The 17,950-nt window shown below is 42.4% G+C and overlaps 1 protein-coding gene across 8 annotated transcripts in view; it reads right to left on the reverse strand.

Annotated features, from left to right (window-relative positions):
* The window catches only part of nedd4l (NEDD4 like E3 ubiquitin protein ligase), a 62,909-nt gene that overhangs the window by 26,462 nt on the left and 18,497 nt on the right, over window positions 1-17,950 (reverse strand). For 2 of the 8 annotated variants that reach the window (XM_080756149.1, XM_080756143.1), the window contains 10 exons: window positions 13,839-13,874; window positions 12,774-12,824; window positions 10,717-10,778; window positions 10,124-10,226; window positions 8,249-8,403; window positions 7,587-7,725; window positions 7,086-7,277; window positions 6,080-6,157; window positions 2,532-2,594; window positions 196-333 (listed from right to left, as the gene is read on the reverse strand). In XM_080756149.1, coding sequence (XP_080612275.1) covers window positions 196-333; window positions 2,532-2,594; window positions 6,080-6,157; window positions 7,086-7,277; window positions 7,587-7,725; window positions 8,249-8,403; window positions 10,124-10,226; window positions 10,717-10,778; window positions 12,774-12,824; window positions 13,839-13,874 — 1,017 coding nt within the window. The remainder of the gene's footprint in view (window positions 1-195; window positions 334-2,531; window positions 2,595-6,079; window positions 6,158-7,085; window positions 7,278-7,586; window positions 7,726-8,248; window positions 8,404-10,123; window positions 10,227-10,716; window positions 10,779-12,773; window positions 12,825-13,838; window positions 13,875-17,950) is intronic. The other 6 variants (XM_080756150.1, XM_080756144.1, XM_080756148.1 and 3 more) reach the window with 4 other exon arrangements.

Consider the following 17,950-nt stretch of genomic DNA (forward strand, 5'->3'; position numbering starts at 1 on the left):
CAGAAAAGGAACACTGGTCCTTGTGAAGCCGTTCTTAACACCACAGAGAGGGAAAATAACAGGAATACACGACTCATTCCAGAAGTTACAGGTTCAAGACAATGACCCCGGAATAAAACCTGGATATAAGGTCCGGTCGGTCTGTGACGTGCAACGAGCACAGCCGTACGTCCCCATAACCGTCAAGACATGTACCTGCACAACAGGCCTGGTCCAGGTGGTAGCACGCTTGTTATGGTTGACGTAATAAGTGCGTCCTTTGGCGTCCTTCCTCTCCTCCCATCCCGTTGGCAGGCCAGGGGTGGACAGCGCGTTAGCGGCTCCCGACGGGGACTGGAGAGCCCAGTGAAAGCAGAGAGAACAGAGCAAAGCAAAGACCAACTAGTTAGCCCTGTGTTGATTTTGTGACAGCAAATTTGGATTTTAGTTTTTTAGTCGTAGTCCCTTCTGAATACATTTTAATTTAGTTATAGTCATATTTTAGTCAACTGAAATGTTGTAGTGTTAGTCTAGTTTTAGTCGACTAAACATCTTAAGATTTTAGTCAACTAAATCTATAGTTGATTTAGCCAACTAAAACGTGTTTTGGCGTGGCCTTGATGCCGTCGTAATGGCTGATTTTACACTTGCTGAAAATAGCCGATCTACTTGATGCACATTGTGATCTTGTAGATCTGCTATTTTCAGCATGCAACCAAGTGTAAAATGACTTGTGTCTATTACTTATACTGGATCTCTTGTCCACTAGTCCCTTCCTAACATTTTAGTGTAGTTTTTATTTGTTGACGAAATTGTCATCGTAGCTTAGTTTTCATTTAGTTTCCAGTCAGTGAACAATGGTAGTCGACGAACATTTTTTGCCATAGAGTAGTATTAGTCGACACTGCAGGAGGACTTGTCTATTGGACACTTTAGCATGAAGTAAAATGATCATTTAAGGAAGTAAAACCATGAAGTACATTTTGTATTGCTCCATAAACAAGTGTCTACTTGTTTATGGAGAAGTGCATTCTTCTCAAAAATGCCTTTCCATTGCACTCCATTCCTTTTCCCCCCTGCTTGGCACTCAGCATCAAAGGGTTGGATGAGAGGGTCAAATCAACTAATCAAATATTACCAAGCACGACACGGCTGCAGCTCACCGTTCCTTGGCTCACTGCTCCAAGAGATGGGTCAAACGCAGAGAACAAATTTCACTGCCGTAACGTGTGTGACACGACTTTGACTTTGAGGGAGTTCCAGGGGGTCCCCAGCTAAATGAGAGTTTGGAACCAAATGGACCCTTGAGGGTCTGTAATCAATTACATTGATTTTACTATTATAAATTGGGGGTCTCAGAGATAGAAATGCCATGGGGGTCCGTAGACTAACGGGTTGAGAATCACTGCTAGAGCCATACAAATCTTCTCTTAAGAGGGGTGGCATACAGTATCTTTTAAAATGGGGGTCCATGGGCCAACTAGTGTCAATTTGGGGGTCCTTGACATGAAAACGTTTGGGGCCTAGAGGGCGGGCCAAAGACTACAGCAGCCGTCACTGATCAAAATGGCCCCAGATAATAGATTCTCCGGTTGTAGGTGCACAGAAGGTGGGGGAACTTTTTCTAATTTCCACACATCAGCCCATGGGGGCATTATCCCCTTTAAAGTAAAACAGTCACAAATATATCTTACGGTCTTTGTCAATCTTAACGTATCTTGGGAGAAAATGCAGGAATCGAACTGGGCTCGACTGTCTGAGTAGTGTGCAAGAGCCTAGGTAATGGCAAAGTGTGTCTTCGTTATTTGTTATAGACTGTGCGAGGGGCTATACTCCATGCCTTTCAAATAACATGGAGTAAGGGATCCTGTTTAAAATGGAAGTCACAAACTACAAACGACCAACTCAGACTCAGACAGAAAAACAACATGAAGAAGAAATGTGAACAATTAAATAAACCATGTGCAACATAAAGATGATTGCAATTTGTAGTCAATTGAGTGATGACACTAAAAGGACTTTAAAAAAAAAAGCATTAAAATGATATTAGTAATAGTAAGTGAATGCCCCAGAGACATTTTCAGCACATATAACATAATAGTGTATTAGTGTGCTATTTCACTTGTTTGCTGTCGTTACCAACAGCATACTTCTTACATATTCTTCTTCACATATTTCATGAACTAACACGGAAGCCATCTTTGGCTGTATGACAATCACACATTTGTCCTTTATTTGAGCAACAATAAAGCAATGCCTTTAGCATTTCCCTCCATTTCACTGGAATTGGCCATTTAAAAAATAAAAAAATTGAAGTTGATGACCACAGAGTTTATCATGCCTTGATTAATTCCTCGTTTAAATTGGCTTTTTGTGTTCAGTTCTAAGGATATATTTAGCTTTTAATCATTAGTATTTATGTAAAAGAAAAGAAAGGGGGAGGGGGGAGGGGATTCATCCAGTGTGGTGGAGGTGGGGGGTTCAGAGATGACTACTTCCAATGAGAGATGTACAACGGAGAGAGGGTATATATACTGTAGACAGAACATTACCGTGGGCTCCTCAACGCCTGTGACTGTTTGAGCTCTCGTTCTTCTGGTCTGGGAACTCTGCGGCTGGTATAGACAACATGGGTGGAAGAGGGTCTTTAGATTACAGAGTTTCTTTTCACAGAGGAAGTGGGTGGAGGCTCAGTGAGGAGCGTCCATCGAGCAAAGTGAGCGCCCAGTTGATTGGTGGTTAAGGAGAGGAATTACACGGGCGGAGGGAGAGTGGAGAGGAATGTGGGGGATCGAGGCAAAAAGACAGAGTGACAGGAATGTCTTGTCAGAAAGAGAGGAGAACGGGTTCCTCCTTGTGCTCATGGGGGTCCATGGATGTGGCCATGCGAGAAGAAAAGATCCCGGTGAAGATGGTTGTTTCTGTGGTGGTGAGAGAGGATACCTGTGGTGACACTAAAGCCTGAGTCGTACGTCCAAATACGACGTTGACGGTGTCTCGTGGCAAAACAATAGACTGTCTACAAGCTCACGACACGTCGCGTTGTCGTGATCTTTCTGTTATTCTGCCATTTCTGTTGGATGTCGGAGTATGAATTAATACTGTGAGGTTGATAGATAGCAGGAGGGAGTGCATTAAATCAACTGTATTTTACAGTAGTGTGATCTGTGATTGGAATAGAGAGTAAGCCGTGACAGTGATTGATTCTAGTTAATCAATTTCATCAGCCAGATGAGTCAGTCAACCTAGAATTTTCTAGTAGAAGAACAGTTTAACTTTCCACACACACGCACACGCACACGCACACACACACACACACACCAAATCAATACACATGAATTCACACAGTATTAGGTAGATAAGCCAAAAACCCGAAAAGATTATTGTTATAAAGCACAAGCAGTCCAACATTAATTAATTAAAGTGACCAAGAACCTGAGGATCTAAGGCTAGCAACTAGCTGGCTATAGGCTTCGACTAATGTGGTTTCTAGCTAAATGTATGTAATTTCACAGGAGGCGGGACATCTGCTTTATGTTCTGCTCATTTTCAGTGCTTCCGAGAACTATTAGGCGGAAGCATTTGAAAGTTGTTTGAGCCAGTACACATCTGTCTTGAGAGACTAATGGGGTAACAATGACTCATTTCATTTGTCATTAACCAATGGACAAAGCTCTAACTACAGGCATGATACACACCCAGTGGTTCATGACTAATATTACCTGGCTCACTATCATTCACTCATGTGTTTGTGTTGTCTTTGCTTCCTGCTCCCTCTTTCCCCCCCTCTTGTGCAAACGAGAGGGAGTGGGATTAAATTGAAAGGCCATTACCATCAAAGACCGTCTTATCGCGGCTGTGTTTTGGTAGCCTTCCAATGCTGATATAGCAAAGCAACTGCAATCTCACAGACTGAACTACTCACCGCCTCCCCCGGAAAATGTGATCAGGCCTAATGTAGGGCACCACCAACACATGCGTATAATATAATTTCTCGCTGAAGGCTTATAAAAGTGCTTAGTGTCAAATATCTCTCAAAGAAAAAGCTGACATCAGCACCTGTAGTTTTCCTTTGAGAGTCTTGGCATGCAGCCAATGCCAAGCTGGTGTTTACTATGACTCGACTACGTGGGAGGCACGTTCATCAGAGCAGATCATGTGACAGTTCCTCAATATTCAGCTGATTCATGCTATGACTCAGGGCGAGTTTGGTTGCATATTGGAGACTTTTATGCACTTAAATTCAACTTGTCGTCCCTACAAATATATATTTGTAATTTTGTACATATTTTCTTTTTACATCCCCAGCGAAATGACAGAGAGTTGGTAATCAAATGGACCCTTATAGATCTTTAACTCTTGGGAGTGTTAAATGAAACCAAATTGACCCTTACGGGTCAATGTGGTTTCATTTTACACTTTCATGAGTTAAATCAGGGGTTCTCAACCTTTTTGGCTGGGGACCCCCGGAAATGCTTTGGCCATGTAACATAACCTTATTAGAGAAAATATATCATAAATGAATACTGAAACCAGATATAATCATTAAGGAAAGTTTATGTACTGTATGTAAATTTCCATTTTCTAGCCATTCAGTTGGAGAAAAAAAAAACCCATTTTGGGGACCCCCCAAAATAATTTGGCAACCCCCCTAGGGGTCGTGACCCATGGGTTGAGAAGAGAACCCCTGAGTTAAATTATTGTTAATCATCTGCATTACTTAATTTACAAGAAGTCTACACAATTAGGGAATGTAAAATATAATTGTTATTTTGGTTTTGCCTGTTATCTCTCCTATGGTACCAACATCAATACAGCATGGAATTGTGGTCAAAATCGTATTCAACGACAACAAAATAAAATATTCTTTAGTCTTGGGTCTGAGAGGCAAAATTTCATCAAATGGTGTTCCGTGGTTCAAATGCTGAATAATGGCCCTTGAAATTAAAAGGGTTGAAAAACCCTTTTAACCCACTGCTCTACACTGGACTTGTCAGTCTGAGTGCACCTGGGTTTTCTATCGTTATCCTATCCCACCCCAGTGTCCTGCTGGCACACAGCACTAACGGCGAACGCCACCGGTTTCACTGATGCTGCAGAGCTGGCAGAGAACGAACGAATCACGACCAACGCAGAGGAGTTGCGGGAAATGAGGTGGGAAAAAAAGAAAAGAAGACACTGCGTGGCTGCCTGGCAGGAAGGACAGGGGGTGGAAGTGAGCGGGAGGTGACGGTGCAGAGCGTGGTGCAGGACAGTGTGCTATGAGCTAATATGGTATCTTCTTCGCATTCGGGTTCTTGGAAACGCCCCCCAGCCACTGCGTTATTTTTACTGAGGTTAGGTTTAGGTATGCTTTACTGAGGTTAGGTTTAGGTATAGTTTTACTGAGGTTAAGGTTAGGGTTAGGTTTAGGTATTGTTTTACTGAGGTTAGGGTTAGGTTTAGGTATAGTTTTACTGAGGTTAAGGTTAGGGTTAGGTGTAGGCTGTCAATCACAGCGACTGGCCAGTCACAGCGCACCATTTACTCAAATGCGAAGAAGGAACCATATCAGCGTGCTATGATGATGTACTCACAGAATGAAGCAAAATAAAATCTCAAGACATCGAAAATGTAGTGATGACGTTTTTTGGCCGACCAGCTGAAGCAATCACAGATTTGAGGCATTAATAAGGTTGCTTTTATGACATTTCAGAGATCATTTGTGTTTCTGGAAGAAGCTTCTAAACGGTAACAGGTACCGTCGCCTATAATCCATCTAGCCCTCTTTTTTTTCAAATGACTGAAATCAGCCGTGGCGACTGAGAACTTTAATCCAGGTGTACCGCGAGTTATGGACATAGAAGATAGACGATCATGGGTGACCATTTGTACACCGTCCACAGCAAAGAGAAGTGTGGGCGATAGAGGAGCAAGATAAACGCAGCATGTCATTTCAAGACATGGAGTGAACGCAGCAGTCTGCAGAGGCATCATAATACAATGAAGATATTCACCTCACGACAAGCCACAAATTAACCAAAGGAAACAAACAGAAGGTAAAAAGAGGTCGGGAGAGGAATACAGGATGAAAAACAACAGAGGGGAGAGAAATGCATACCAATGGGGGAGGAGCCTGGGCCTGATCGCTAACGCCATCCGTCATACTGGAGGAGCGAAGTCTGTTGGACAGCTGGCTCTGTTAGAACAGAGAGGAGAACACATACGGATGAGAGACAGATGGAACAATCACAGGAAAACAAAATTAAAACTAAGCCATGATGACATAAACTAAGACTAAATTATGTTGACAATTTTGTCAACAAATAAAAACTAGACTAAAATATTAGGAAGGGACTAGTGGACAAGAGATAAAGACACAAGTCATTTTACACTTGGTTGCATGCTGAAAATATTAACAAGCTCACAACGCATTGCAAGTTTCGCAATGCGTTGTGAGCTTGTAGATCTGCTATTTTCAGCAAGTGTAAAATCAGCCATTACAACGTCATCAAGGCCTGACTAAATCAACTGTAGATTTAGTCGACTAAAATCTTATATTTAGTGGACTAAAACTAGAGTAACACTGAAACATTTCAGATGACTAAAATGTGACTAAAAGTTTCATTCCAAAGACGATGACTAAACTAAAATCTAAATTTGCTGTCAAAATCAACACTAGTCACCACACCAGCATAATCTGGGATCTGCCAAGAAATGTAGATTGTCACTGATTCTCAACTTTATACATTTCTAGGACTTGTTTCTGGTATCAATACTTTAGATAGGGACCCCCTGGAACCCTTCTAAGTACCAGTGGGATTCCCCAGGGTCCCCGGAATCTGATCGGGAGCAAAAAAACGTGATCGGGACATCCCTAGTATCAATATTATATCCATATCATGATATTAGACTGGATATTGTCTGTGATATTGTACTATTGTGATATGGCATCAATGTGTTCTATAAAATATAAATATCGGAACGGGAAGAATCGGTATCGGCAGATACTCAAAATCAAATGATCTGAATCAGATCGGGACCAAAAGAACCGTGATGGGGACATCCCTACTGAGAAGCACTGGTCTAGATTCAATCAAATGTAGCGATTGATGTAATGGTCTCACCAGAGCAGAGCTAGGCCTCTCCACCTCTCCATTGGTGTCAGGGGGAAGTGACAGCCGCAGGTTCAAATCCTCTGAGAACTCCGGTGGCGGCGCTGGCGTCTGTGGGGGCTGGGCCGTCATGGAAACCGAGGGGCCTGGCAGGGACTGGGCCAAGCGGTCGTTGGAGTCCTCTTCCGTGATTAGTTCCCACGACTGCAAAGAAAGGAGAGGACATGTCAATGACATGGGCAAATGGTTCAATTCACGAGCCAGCCAGATGTGAATAACACACATGCGTACGGACGTCAACGCACGCACGTGCTGTACATCAGCACTTTAAAGGTCCTACAACATGAAATTCTGTATTTTGCGCTGCCTATGTGTTTTCTATCCTCCCAAATAAGCAATTTTGAACAACCAGGCATTCTCATCATAGGGGCTTTTATGGAAATTGCTCTCAGGAACAGCTAACTGATTTGGTGATCCTCTACAAGTGAAGTGAAGGCGTGTGCGGTGTCTCACATTCTCCAAGTCCCTGATGGCCTCCAGGTGTTCGCCCTCCAAGTCTTCGCTGATGTGACGGCGGGCGCGGAACACGCGGTGCGCGTCCAGGTTGTTCTGTCGCTGTTGGCTGTCACTCTCCGTCTCCGAAATCACATCCCTGAAGAACAAAGACATGCACACACATCTACTCAAGCCTGGTTTATACTCACAACGTATCGTGATGCAATGCATTGTTAGCTTGCAGATTGTCCGCTTTCGTTCAAAGCCTATCCGTAGAATTATGGATAAGACCCAAGGATCCGATTCTACAGAGGTTTTCTAAATCAGTGGTTCCACACAGTCTAAATTATAGTTTGGAACCAAATGGACCCTTATGAGTGTACAAACCATTTGTACACTCTCAAAGTTAAATTAACATTGATTTTTCAATATAAGGCGAGGGTCCCAGAGATAGAAATTCCATTAAATGGGGGTCCATAGACTAATGCATGTAAAACGACGGGTCCTTGAAATTAAACGGGTTGAGAATCTCTGCTAGAGCTGTAAAAATCTTCTCTTATAGGGGTCCTTGGCATATCTCTTCAAATGGGGGTCCGCGGACCACTTAGTGTCAACTTAAGGGTCCTTGACATGAAAAGGTTCCACTGTTCTAAATCATGACAGTTTTCTGAAAAACATACATGTTGGAGGGCCGTTTCCACTGTGTGGAACGGTTGTTGTGGTTCACGTAGTAGGTGCGGCCCAGGTTGTCCACCTTCTCCTCCCAGCCTGCGGGCAGCGGGGGCAGCAACTGCGGAGGTCGCTGGGTGGCCGAATCCGGCGAGTCTTCATAACCCTGGTCAACGGAGCAGGCAAGAGACAACCGTTGGAAAGGGAAATGCAACAGAAGCAGAGGAAAGAGACATACGGCCCTGTTTTCATCAGGGCCTTAACCCTTATCTCAAAACCTCTTCCCCACTCACAGGGTACTACCTGTGAGTGGGGAGTGTTGGCTGATGAATGAATATCAACATCCTAATACATTCTGATACTGGGGGGGTCAAATTATGACAGGCAATTCACACTTTGTTTGAAATAGACACTCATGCTTTCCAAGGTGTGGGAGGAGGAGTAGGACTAAGGCCCTATACGTCCTCTCTGGGGGGGGGGGGGGGGGTCAGCCAAAACACTTTGGCTGATCACCCCACAGCAATGATTTGATGCCGAAAGTGATGCCGAAAGTGACTGGCTGGAATGACATTTTGTGATTATTTGATTGGCTGAGCACGGTTCTGTGATGTATGATGATAAGGCTTCACACAAGTGTGATTTTCTTTTACTATTTTGAAAAACATTTTTAAATAGTTCAAATAGCTGATCTAGCGATGTATTTGAAGTAATTAAAATGTAAAAAAAAAAAAGGCAAAGAAGGATAAGGGATAAAAACTAAAAGTAGAAAAAGTGCTCCTCGGATTGTCTGAAAAGATATACTCTCTATCATATTCTCTAGTCTAATGCATACTTATATGCATGCAATCCTGCATATAAGTGCAAAAACAATCCACAATTTGAGCGAGCAACAGAGAGACAGAAAGATACTGAGAGAGAGAGAGAGAGAGAGAGAGAGAGAGAGAAAGAGAGAGAGAGGTATAGAGGGAGAGAGAGAGAGAGAGAGAGAGAGATAGAGAGAGGCCGACAGCGAGGAAGAACTTCTTTTTTTTCTCCAAATAAGGGGGATTACTGTAAATTGACTTTCCAGGCCCTAACCTGCAGAAGACATTGTCTCCATTTTTTTGGCTAAAAGATACTGCTTGAATTCTTTAAAAAATAAAAGGTCCTGCCCTCAGTCTAAAAAGCAATCATTGTGCCAGATAGTATCAATTGAATACATTTACCTATTAGCTATAAATTATTATCCAATCGTGTTAGGAGGAAATTAATTATACAATGAGCAAAGATATATGATTCAAGACCTCAGGATTACTAAAATAGGATCTGGTTTGGCAGGGCCATCTTGTTATGGTAAATGGTGCATTTATATAGCGCCTTTATCCAAGGCGCTTTACATAGATTGTGCATTACATTCACCCATTCATACACCGATGCGGAAACCATGCAAGGCACCAACCAGCACATCAGGAGCAATTAGGGGTTCAGTGTCTTGCTCAAGGACACTTCAACCCTAACTCTGGGAGAGCCGGGTTCGAACTGGCAACCTTGCGGTTACCATCCAGCCACTCTACCCCTGAGCCACTGCCGCTGTTATGGCGTGGCTGTGTAGGAGGCAAGTAGGAGGCAAGTCGCCTAGAAATGGGTCTGTCCGTCTGTGTGTCTGACTCTGTACGGGACCCAATTCGCAAAGCGCTGGACCAATCAGCAACAAACTTCTTTTGTACACTTACTGCCAGGAGGCCATGTTTTATATATTGTTTGACTTATTTAACTGTATGCTATAATGGAAACCCATGGTGGTTGGATAGGGCGGAAACCTTGCCAAAAACATGGAGTCATACATCATAGTAGGTCGTACTGTAGATGACTGATGTAAGTACAGTAAGTCAACAGGATGAACTCACCTCCGTCTCCTCCCTCGTCTCACCAGCCTCCTCTTCCGCTCCTCCTTGCTTGGGTAGATATGCCATCTTGAGTCGCAGGTAGCCCTTCACCCTGGACTTGTGACTGAGGAAGAATGTCAAAAAAATAACCCACTAAGAGAAAGAAATTGTTTCCCATGTGCACTAACGTGGCAACAATGACTGCTAAGAGGGTTCTTCTTTACAAAGTAAGCCTTGGTTCTGTCACTCTGTGGCGGTTTGATCAGATACAGTTTGGAGTTCACACAGAGACACCTCACTACGGTTGCAGAGGCTACAAAAATCTCATATACATTTGTACTTGAGTGCCAACAAGCCAACGTTTTGCCCAATTTTGATTTGTTAATTTGCATACAGAAAGTCAACACTGACAGCAGTCAGTCCAGACTGTTGGCGGTGAGCAATCTGTACATGCTGCTGTACATGTGCCTGGCCAATGAAGTTCCCCCACAAACGTTTTTTTGGGAGCATGATTTGAAGTCGCAACTCATTTCACACCACAGGCTACATACTGGTAGTCATTCATTGCTCACATTAAGTGGCCAGTCAACATGTCACATGCCATAGAAACAAACCTTCTGGGCCGCAAAAGAAAGTCTTTAAATGTGTAAGGCCTCTCCATGGCAGGGTCCTCCGTCTGCAAAACGACAACAACAAGACTTATTTAATATCAATCAACAGCGTGTACAACCAACCAACTTGTTATACTCAGTCAGAGAGTATCAAAATATCAGGGCTATAATAGGTAGTACACAGCCCATCTCAAGTGGAGTCATTATGCAATGTTGAGTTTCTCCAGTTACACCCTGAACAGCAGAAAAGGTGGATCTCACTTAACATGTCTACTAACATCTCATTATGTAATGAGGAAAATACAGTACATTCCATTATATTACATCAACAGACATACTTTTAACCACTTTCAACCTGAAATCCCAAGTATTCAGGCATGTCATTATAGGCAGAAAATAGCAAAAAGTTTGCAGATCTACAGTATGCTCACGTGTGTCACAATGTGACGTGTGGTGAACTTGAAGATCTGTTAATTCTGCATCATCACTGTCATATGCGGGAAGTATAAAACAGTGTCAGTCATTCAAACTAACTGATGATGATTCCTCTACTTCAGCTCACAACGTAGTCCAAAGCTACATTGCCTGGGTGACTCAGAGATGAAGTGACACCGTGATTCATAGGGCCAACGTAGCTAGAAGCCTGTTACAAATTATTGTAGTGGACAGGCTTCATGGAAGGTTAATGGAATAATGCTTAACAGAAGCAAGCAGAGGTGGTAAGTAAAGGAACGATCTGTGACTATGAATCACATGACCTACATCATGTATGCTAAGGATCAATGGGTGCACACACAGTCTGCTGCCTTCCGTTTTAAAAATATGCCAATATGAAATTTGGCTTAAAAAACACGTCCCTGCTGCTTGAGCACGAGATGAACGAGATCATATTTAATATCTCACAGCTGAACCAATGATGATAAGCTTTTAAAAACCCTGACAACCCTATTTTGGGCATGTAACATTACAAGCAAAACAATGTTTTTCCTTTCGTTTTATGTATTATTAGTTTAAAAATAGAGAAGTATACCTACGTAATAGGGCTCGTGTGGTTAAACAAAATGCTGTCAAAAGAATTGTGTAAGGTAACCCAATGCCTATTGGCTAATGGCCTCTCCATGGACTCCATTTGTTATTGTTTTTTAAAAGTTTGATATCATCTGACAACAGTCCACTGCATGCAACCGAGTGTGTGTCAATTTAGTCAGCATGGCACTTTCCATTTGCTCAGAGGGTAGCCCGCCCTCAGGCCGGCGGGTACCTCTTGTTTACATTCCAGACTGCCTTCTTTCCATGCTGTTCTGCAGCTTGATTGCAACAGCAGGTTGCTTGTGTGACCACCAGGGCTTTCACACACTCAAGACATGTGTGTGACACACACACACACACACACACACACACACACACACACACACACACACACACACACAGTCACACACACTTTAAGCTTGACCTTCACAAAAGTTAACCATGCCGAACAAAACTGAAGATAAGGAACACCTGAGTACTCAAAAACCTAATGACAACAATGGAAGTCATCATACGTAGGCATAAATATTAAATAGCCTTCCTCATAGCAGACAAGGTATATGAAAAATATGGTATTTTAGCTACCATGGAGTCAATGAGAAACACTATTTCTGAATGACTGAGACCTTTTGTAAAGTAAATAACAGACAAATAACACATTTGTATCTGCTGTGTTTTCGATGTGTATACACTGTGTAATTTTATAGGAGGCATCTAAAGACCACAATGTACGTTTCTGAACGTGTCAAGTATTGCGACACTTTCCACCGTTTCCTGTCTCTTCAAATCTTCAAATAAAATGATGTACTGTGCACGAATAGCAAGTTATTAGAAAACCACCTGTGATGTGTCTTCTTTCATATTTCTGAACCGATTATATGTGACAAAGGTTTAAATTGTTCAGAAATAATGTTTGTTCACGAGCTGGTCCAGCCGGCTCCATCCACCCCATGAAAGTATCATGGCGTATCCATGACGTCAGCGACGTCTCTTCCTTCTGTAACATTCCTTGATAGCAGAAACAGACTCACCGCCAAATGACTGAGAGGTACATCGACTTGTCCCAGGAAATCATCTCTGGTCTAGAAGAAAAAAAAGAAAAGACAAGCCGATTGTGTTTTAAGACATTCAATTTAGAAGCAGATTGTTTTTCAGTCTGGCTGAACTGAAGAATACCAAAAGCAAGGAGTCCATTTCCAGCAGCAGGGCTTGGAGAGGTAAGGGAAAACCACAACGATGAGGGGATTTACCAAGCCCACCAGAAGGTCCAGCATTGGAGAGCAAGAGGCGGAGGGATAGAGAGGGGGAGAGAGAGGGCACAAAACTAAAGGGAGAGAGAGAGAAAATCTAAAAGAAATACCTACACTTTATATATATATATTAGAGAGAGAGAAATAAAGATGTGTGGGAGAGAGAGATAAACCAGAGAGCGACAGACAGACAGACAGACAGACAGACAGACAGACAGACAGACAGACAGACAGACAGACAGACAGACAGACAGACAGACAGACAGCGACACCATAGGATGAGAGGGAAGTTTTCACTTAAGGGAGAGTCCCATCCAGAAATAACCTCTAGCCTTGTGCTTGAACACCTGTGTTGATCAGAGTATTGCAAAACCGTTTATGTCACATAACTCACATAAACCATACGGCAGGTCTATTGTACGTTAGGAGGAGGAGGAGGCGATAATTAATGTGTCCCAGTAGGGGGACAATTCTATTAAACTCCCTTCGCAGATTTACACAAGTGTCCAAGCAGTAGTAGCTGCAGTCTAGGGTTTGTTTATGGACAGGCCTGTTTAGAGACATTTCATATAGGAGAAGAACCTGTGAACCCAGCAAAGAAACACAACATCAACCCGCCATCGGATTAGAGCCAGGGGGGGCAGACGGAGTGAGAGGAGGAGGGACGAGGCAGAAGTGGAGCGCTGGGAAGTAAGGAAGGGGGGCTTGTGTGACAAATCAGAGTAGCCTGTAGTTATGTTTGTGTTTCTGCCTCCATTAATGCAGAATGAGAGGCAAAGCTTAGATTGGCAACAGGGTGACTGAGCCACACAGCAGCCAGCAGCCCACGGTGAAATCAGTGATTACCTGTCCGAGGTGGAAAATCCCATTCTTGTTGACGGCCTGTGTGTGGGACACAACTGATTTAGACAACAGGCATGGAGTATCAGTGGTGTCTGGTTGTATACTAAGCCTGTCCTCCCACTAAACAAATTATCAGTTTGCTAATGATCCAACAACGAATGATGACTAACAGATTAGTCGATTGAATTGACAAATTTCTAAAATTATAGTTTCCCACATGCAGTGATGTCAAATCTGGTATTTTACTTACAAGTACAAGTGCAAGTGTTTATACTTTTTCATTCAGTGCTGCTGGGAAATATAAAATAACTGATTAATCAGCTAACAGATTATTGGTCAATTGAGACCAAACTGACCAATTAATCAACGAATCACCTATGAGGGTATAGCCCTATAGAGCGTCGCAGTCCCACCCCCTTTCATGACGACGCCAGGCCCAGGAAATGATTCCCAATGCATTTTTCCCATAGACATTTCAAAAGGTATTTATTTAAAGACGGTTACACCGCGGACAAAGCCAACTCGAGTCGTGACAACTCATGACAACAAACACAATATTTTGGACCAAACAAATAATTACAAAGAAGAAAAACAACAAAAAAAGTGTGTAACCTGCCGTTTTTTCTTCTAATTATTTGTTCGGTCCAAAAAATTGTGTTTGTTGTCATGATTTGTTGGCTTTGTCTGCGGCGTAAACGTCTTTAAATAAATACTTTCTGAAATGTCTATGAGGAAATTGAACGGAGAATCATTTCCTGGGCCCTGGGCTGCTGGAGCAGATAAGGTGTTTATTCTGATAACCAGTACAGTAATTGATGCTGTGTACAGTGTGCATGGCCATGGGTGGGTGGATAATATGATAACAGCTTACGCAACTACAATTGATGGGTTACAAATTAGTCACAAATGTAAATGCATAGACACACAGATTTGTACCGTAACATAATACACACACACACACACACACACACTTAAAAGTACATACTGACACACACCTTGAACTGCTCCAATTGGAAAAGCCCAAAAGAAACATTAAACATGAGTAAATACAAAACCATTTAGTAAACACAAAAATATATGCATTATCAATTGCAATAATTGTCTTGTTGTTGTCTCTTATGTAATATTTACTAAAATGATGTAAATATATTGGAATATTGGATCAGGAATGCATCAAACACTAAAGAATCTCCATGAAGTCAAGGCTTCATGGGGTATTTGATAGGGGTGAAATACCCCTGGCTTAAACCCAATACACTTTGTTGACCGAGGTCCCCCAATACTTTACACTTAAAGCTTTTTTTCTACGCACAGAATAGGCGATCTACAAGCTCACAGCACGCTGTGTCGCGTTGTGAGCCCGGATATTTCTGCAAAATATTCATCGCAGAATAGGGACGCTAGGGTTCATGTGGTCAAGTCCCTATAGCTTGAGTCGGCAACAGTGGTAGCTAATGATTCTGTGGTCTCTATGGACCGTAGCAGCCAACGGTTCTTTCTTGTCTTCAACCATAACAAGCCTTGATGCTTGGCTGTTGTGTGAACGTAAGTGGAGCTATTTGCAGAGTCATCACTGGGTCACGGCTGAGCCCGCAGCTGTCTCATACAGGGCCAGGTTTCACTGCAAGACGCTGCTGTCAGGTGGAAAACCTTGTATGTCCAAAACTATTACTTTGGAATGGAAAAAATAACTTCCAATGGCGTCAATGTAAATTATTATTAAGTCACAACAAGCTCTTAATACTTTTAACTGGGGGGGAATCCGATACCCTAGTAGTGATTAGGTCAAGTACCATATGGGCTGCAATGCCTGACAGCGAGTCCCCGGTTAGATAACCGGATGGGCAACTCTCCACTGCAATAAAAGGCTAAAAAAAAAGCCCAAAGACAAGACTTAACCACTTTCAAACTGGCATCCCAATTTCGGGCATGACATAGGCAACATTTAAAAACAAAATGAAACAATATTTTAAAAACATTTTCAGAAATAGCATATCAGCTGATTGTCACTACATGTCTGGAATCTGGATACACTGGCATATAACGAAGTATATGTGAAACAAACATGAGATAGATACAAGGCCTCTGCCCGACAGCAACAAAGAGAAAAACTGAAAAAGAGAGAGAAACAGAAGTAGTTAAGGGAAGGACGCGATTGGCAGGAGAGGATATACCTGTAGGCAGATGCAGGCTAGAGAAGTTTAAGCATTAGGCCTGATCTTTGCGGATCTATAAGCAGCTATTCTCGGTGCAAGACACAGGTGCACGACACTGGCATGCAACCAAGTATAAATCAGGGGCTTCATCAGGGCTTTAGAGAGGGCATGGGTCCACAGCATAGCTTTCTGCGGCCAAATTACCCAGCCCCACACACACACACACACACACACACACACACACACACACACACACACACACACACACACAAGGGCAGGCTTTACAACAGGCCACCAGTGGGGGAAGTCCTGTCATTGTGGTGCGTAATGTATGAGGATTTCCCTCTTGCTTTAGAAATAGCCTGGCACAGACTATCACAACACAATTGTGTCTGAAGGACAAAGTATTTAGAATATTATACATTCTTACGCAGTCTGAAATGCTGTCAAAATTACTGCTATGATGCTGCTAAAGACTATTAAAACACCTCACATACAGTACATAATATGTACTCTTCAACATATTATGTTGAAGAGTCATGGACCACAGTTGAAGATGCAGTAGTTCATGAAAAGCAGTAGCACACTCGTAGGCTACATGCAAAGGTTATTTAAAATGGCCAACAGCTTTAGGGCACTGAATTTACTTTAAGTATGCAACTGCGTTTCCTGAAACGTTTCTTACATTTGAGTACAATATCTCATTTTGTTTCTTTAGTGAAGAAATAAGATAATTGGTAGGGTATTTCAGTGAGGTGCCGTATTGGCAGAGGACAGAGATAGAGACATCACCGAGTTAACCACATTCAAGTCATAAAATCCCCATCAACACTGCACGTCTTTCCACAGAAACACAATCCTGCTAATATAATAATATTCACCACAATAAATAAATGGAAAAATAACCAAATAACATTTCACACTGTCACTATATTTCTACATGGACAGAATCACCATTGAATTTTCAAAACTAAAACAATCTAAGTGGATTTCCTGAAGTTAGAGTAGCTCAAAAACACCTGAAGCCAATCTTACTGGCAAGAAGGAACAATAATCACACTCCCTCACTCTTCCTTTACCCATTTAGGACTGAGACCAGATTCCATAAAATGTCTTCTAAATCATGACAGTTTTCGTAAAAAAAATATGTTTCTATGCCAGTGGTTTTCAAACTATTTCATGTCAAGGACGCCACAAATTATATGTATTTGGCCGCCGACTCCAATCTGAAAATATGTTGTTCCAGGGACGCCCCCAGAAGCAAAGAAATTAAATGATATATTCAAATAATATATTCAAAGATTTGCGCCACATTGTCACGATTAAAAAAAAAATAGCCGATCTACATGCTCGTAGTGTGGCACTTGCTATGAGCTTGTAGATTGGCTATAGTTTAAAATGATGGTTAAATCGGTTTAAACGCTAAATCGACACAGATGCGTTCCTTGCCCTAAATCGCCCCCCAGCTGTGAGATGCCTGTAAAAGACGCAACATGGACACAGTCACGTTCTGCTCGTGTCCATCGTCTCAATGACACCAATCATGTAAAATTAGATCTTGAATACATCTTACACAGCTCCTCAACGTTCATACCCCCCCAGCTCAGTCCTACCATTAAAGTGCCACTTCACCCCTTCTGCAACCAGATCTTCTTTTAATGGTGTTTATTGTTTAGGACACAAGAAACACTTTCCTGGGGGTTTATTTGTGTGTAATATGTGTTTTTGGATATTTTTGTCATGACCTGCATGTTCATGACCAAAATGTGTCACCTCCATGCAGCCTTCCCCTTCTCCAAAAGGAGGGGCAGTGCACCAAGGCATCATGGCCATTGTAGGAATTCAGTAATCCAGTCAAACCCTAGTCAAACACACATTGTAGGAATTCAGTAATCCAGTCAAACCCTATAGTCAAACACACAAACTTGATTATTTTTCTGGCCATAAAAGGTGCAAATT

The sequence above is a fragment of the Protomyctophum bolini genome, assembly GCF_963924005.1.
Source record: "Protomyctophum bolini genome assembly, chromosome: 22".
NCBI classification, from domain to species: Eukaryota; Metazoa; Chordata; class Actinopteri; order Myctophiformes; family Myctophidae; genus Protomyctophum; species Protomyctophum bolini.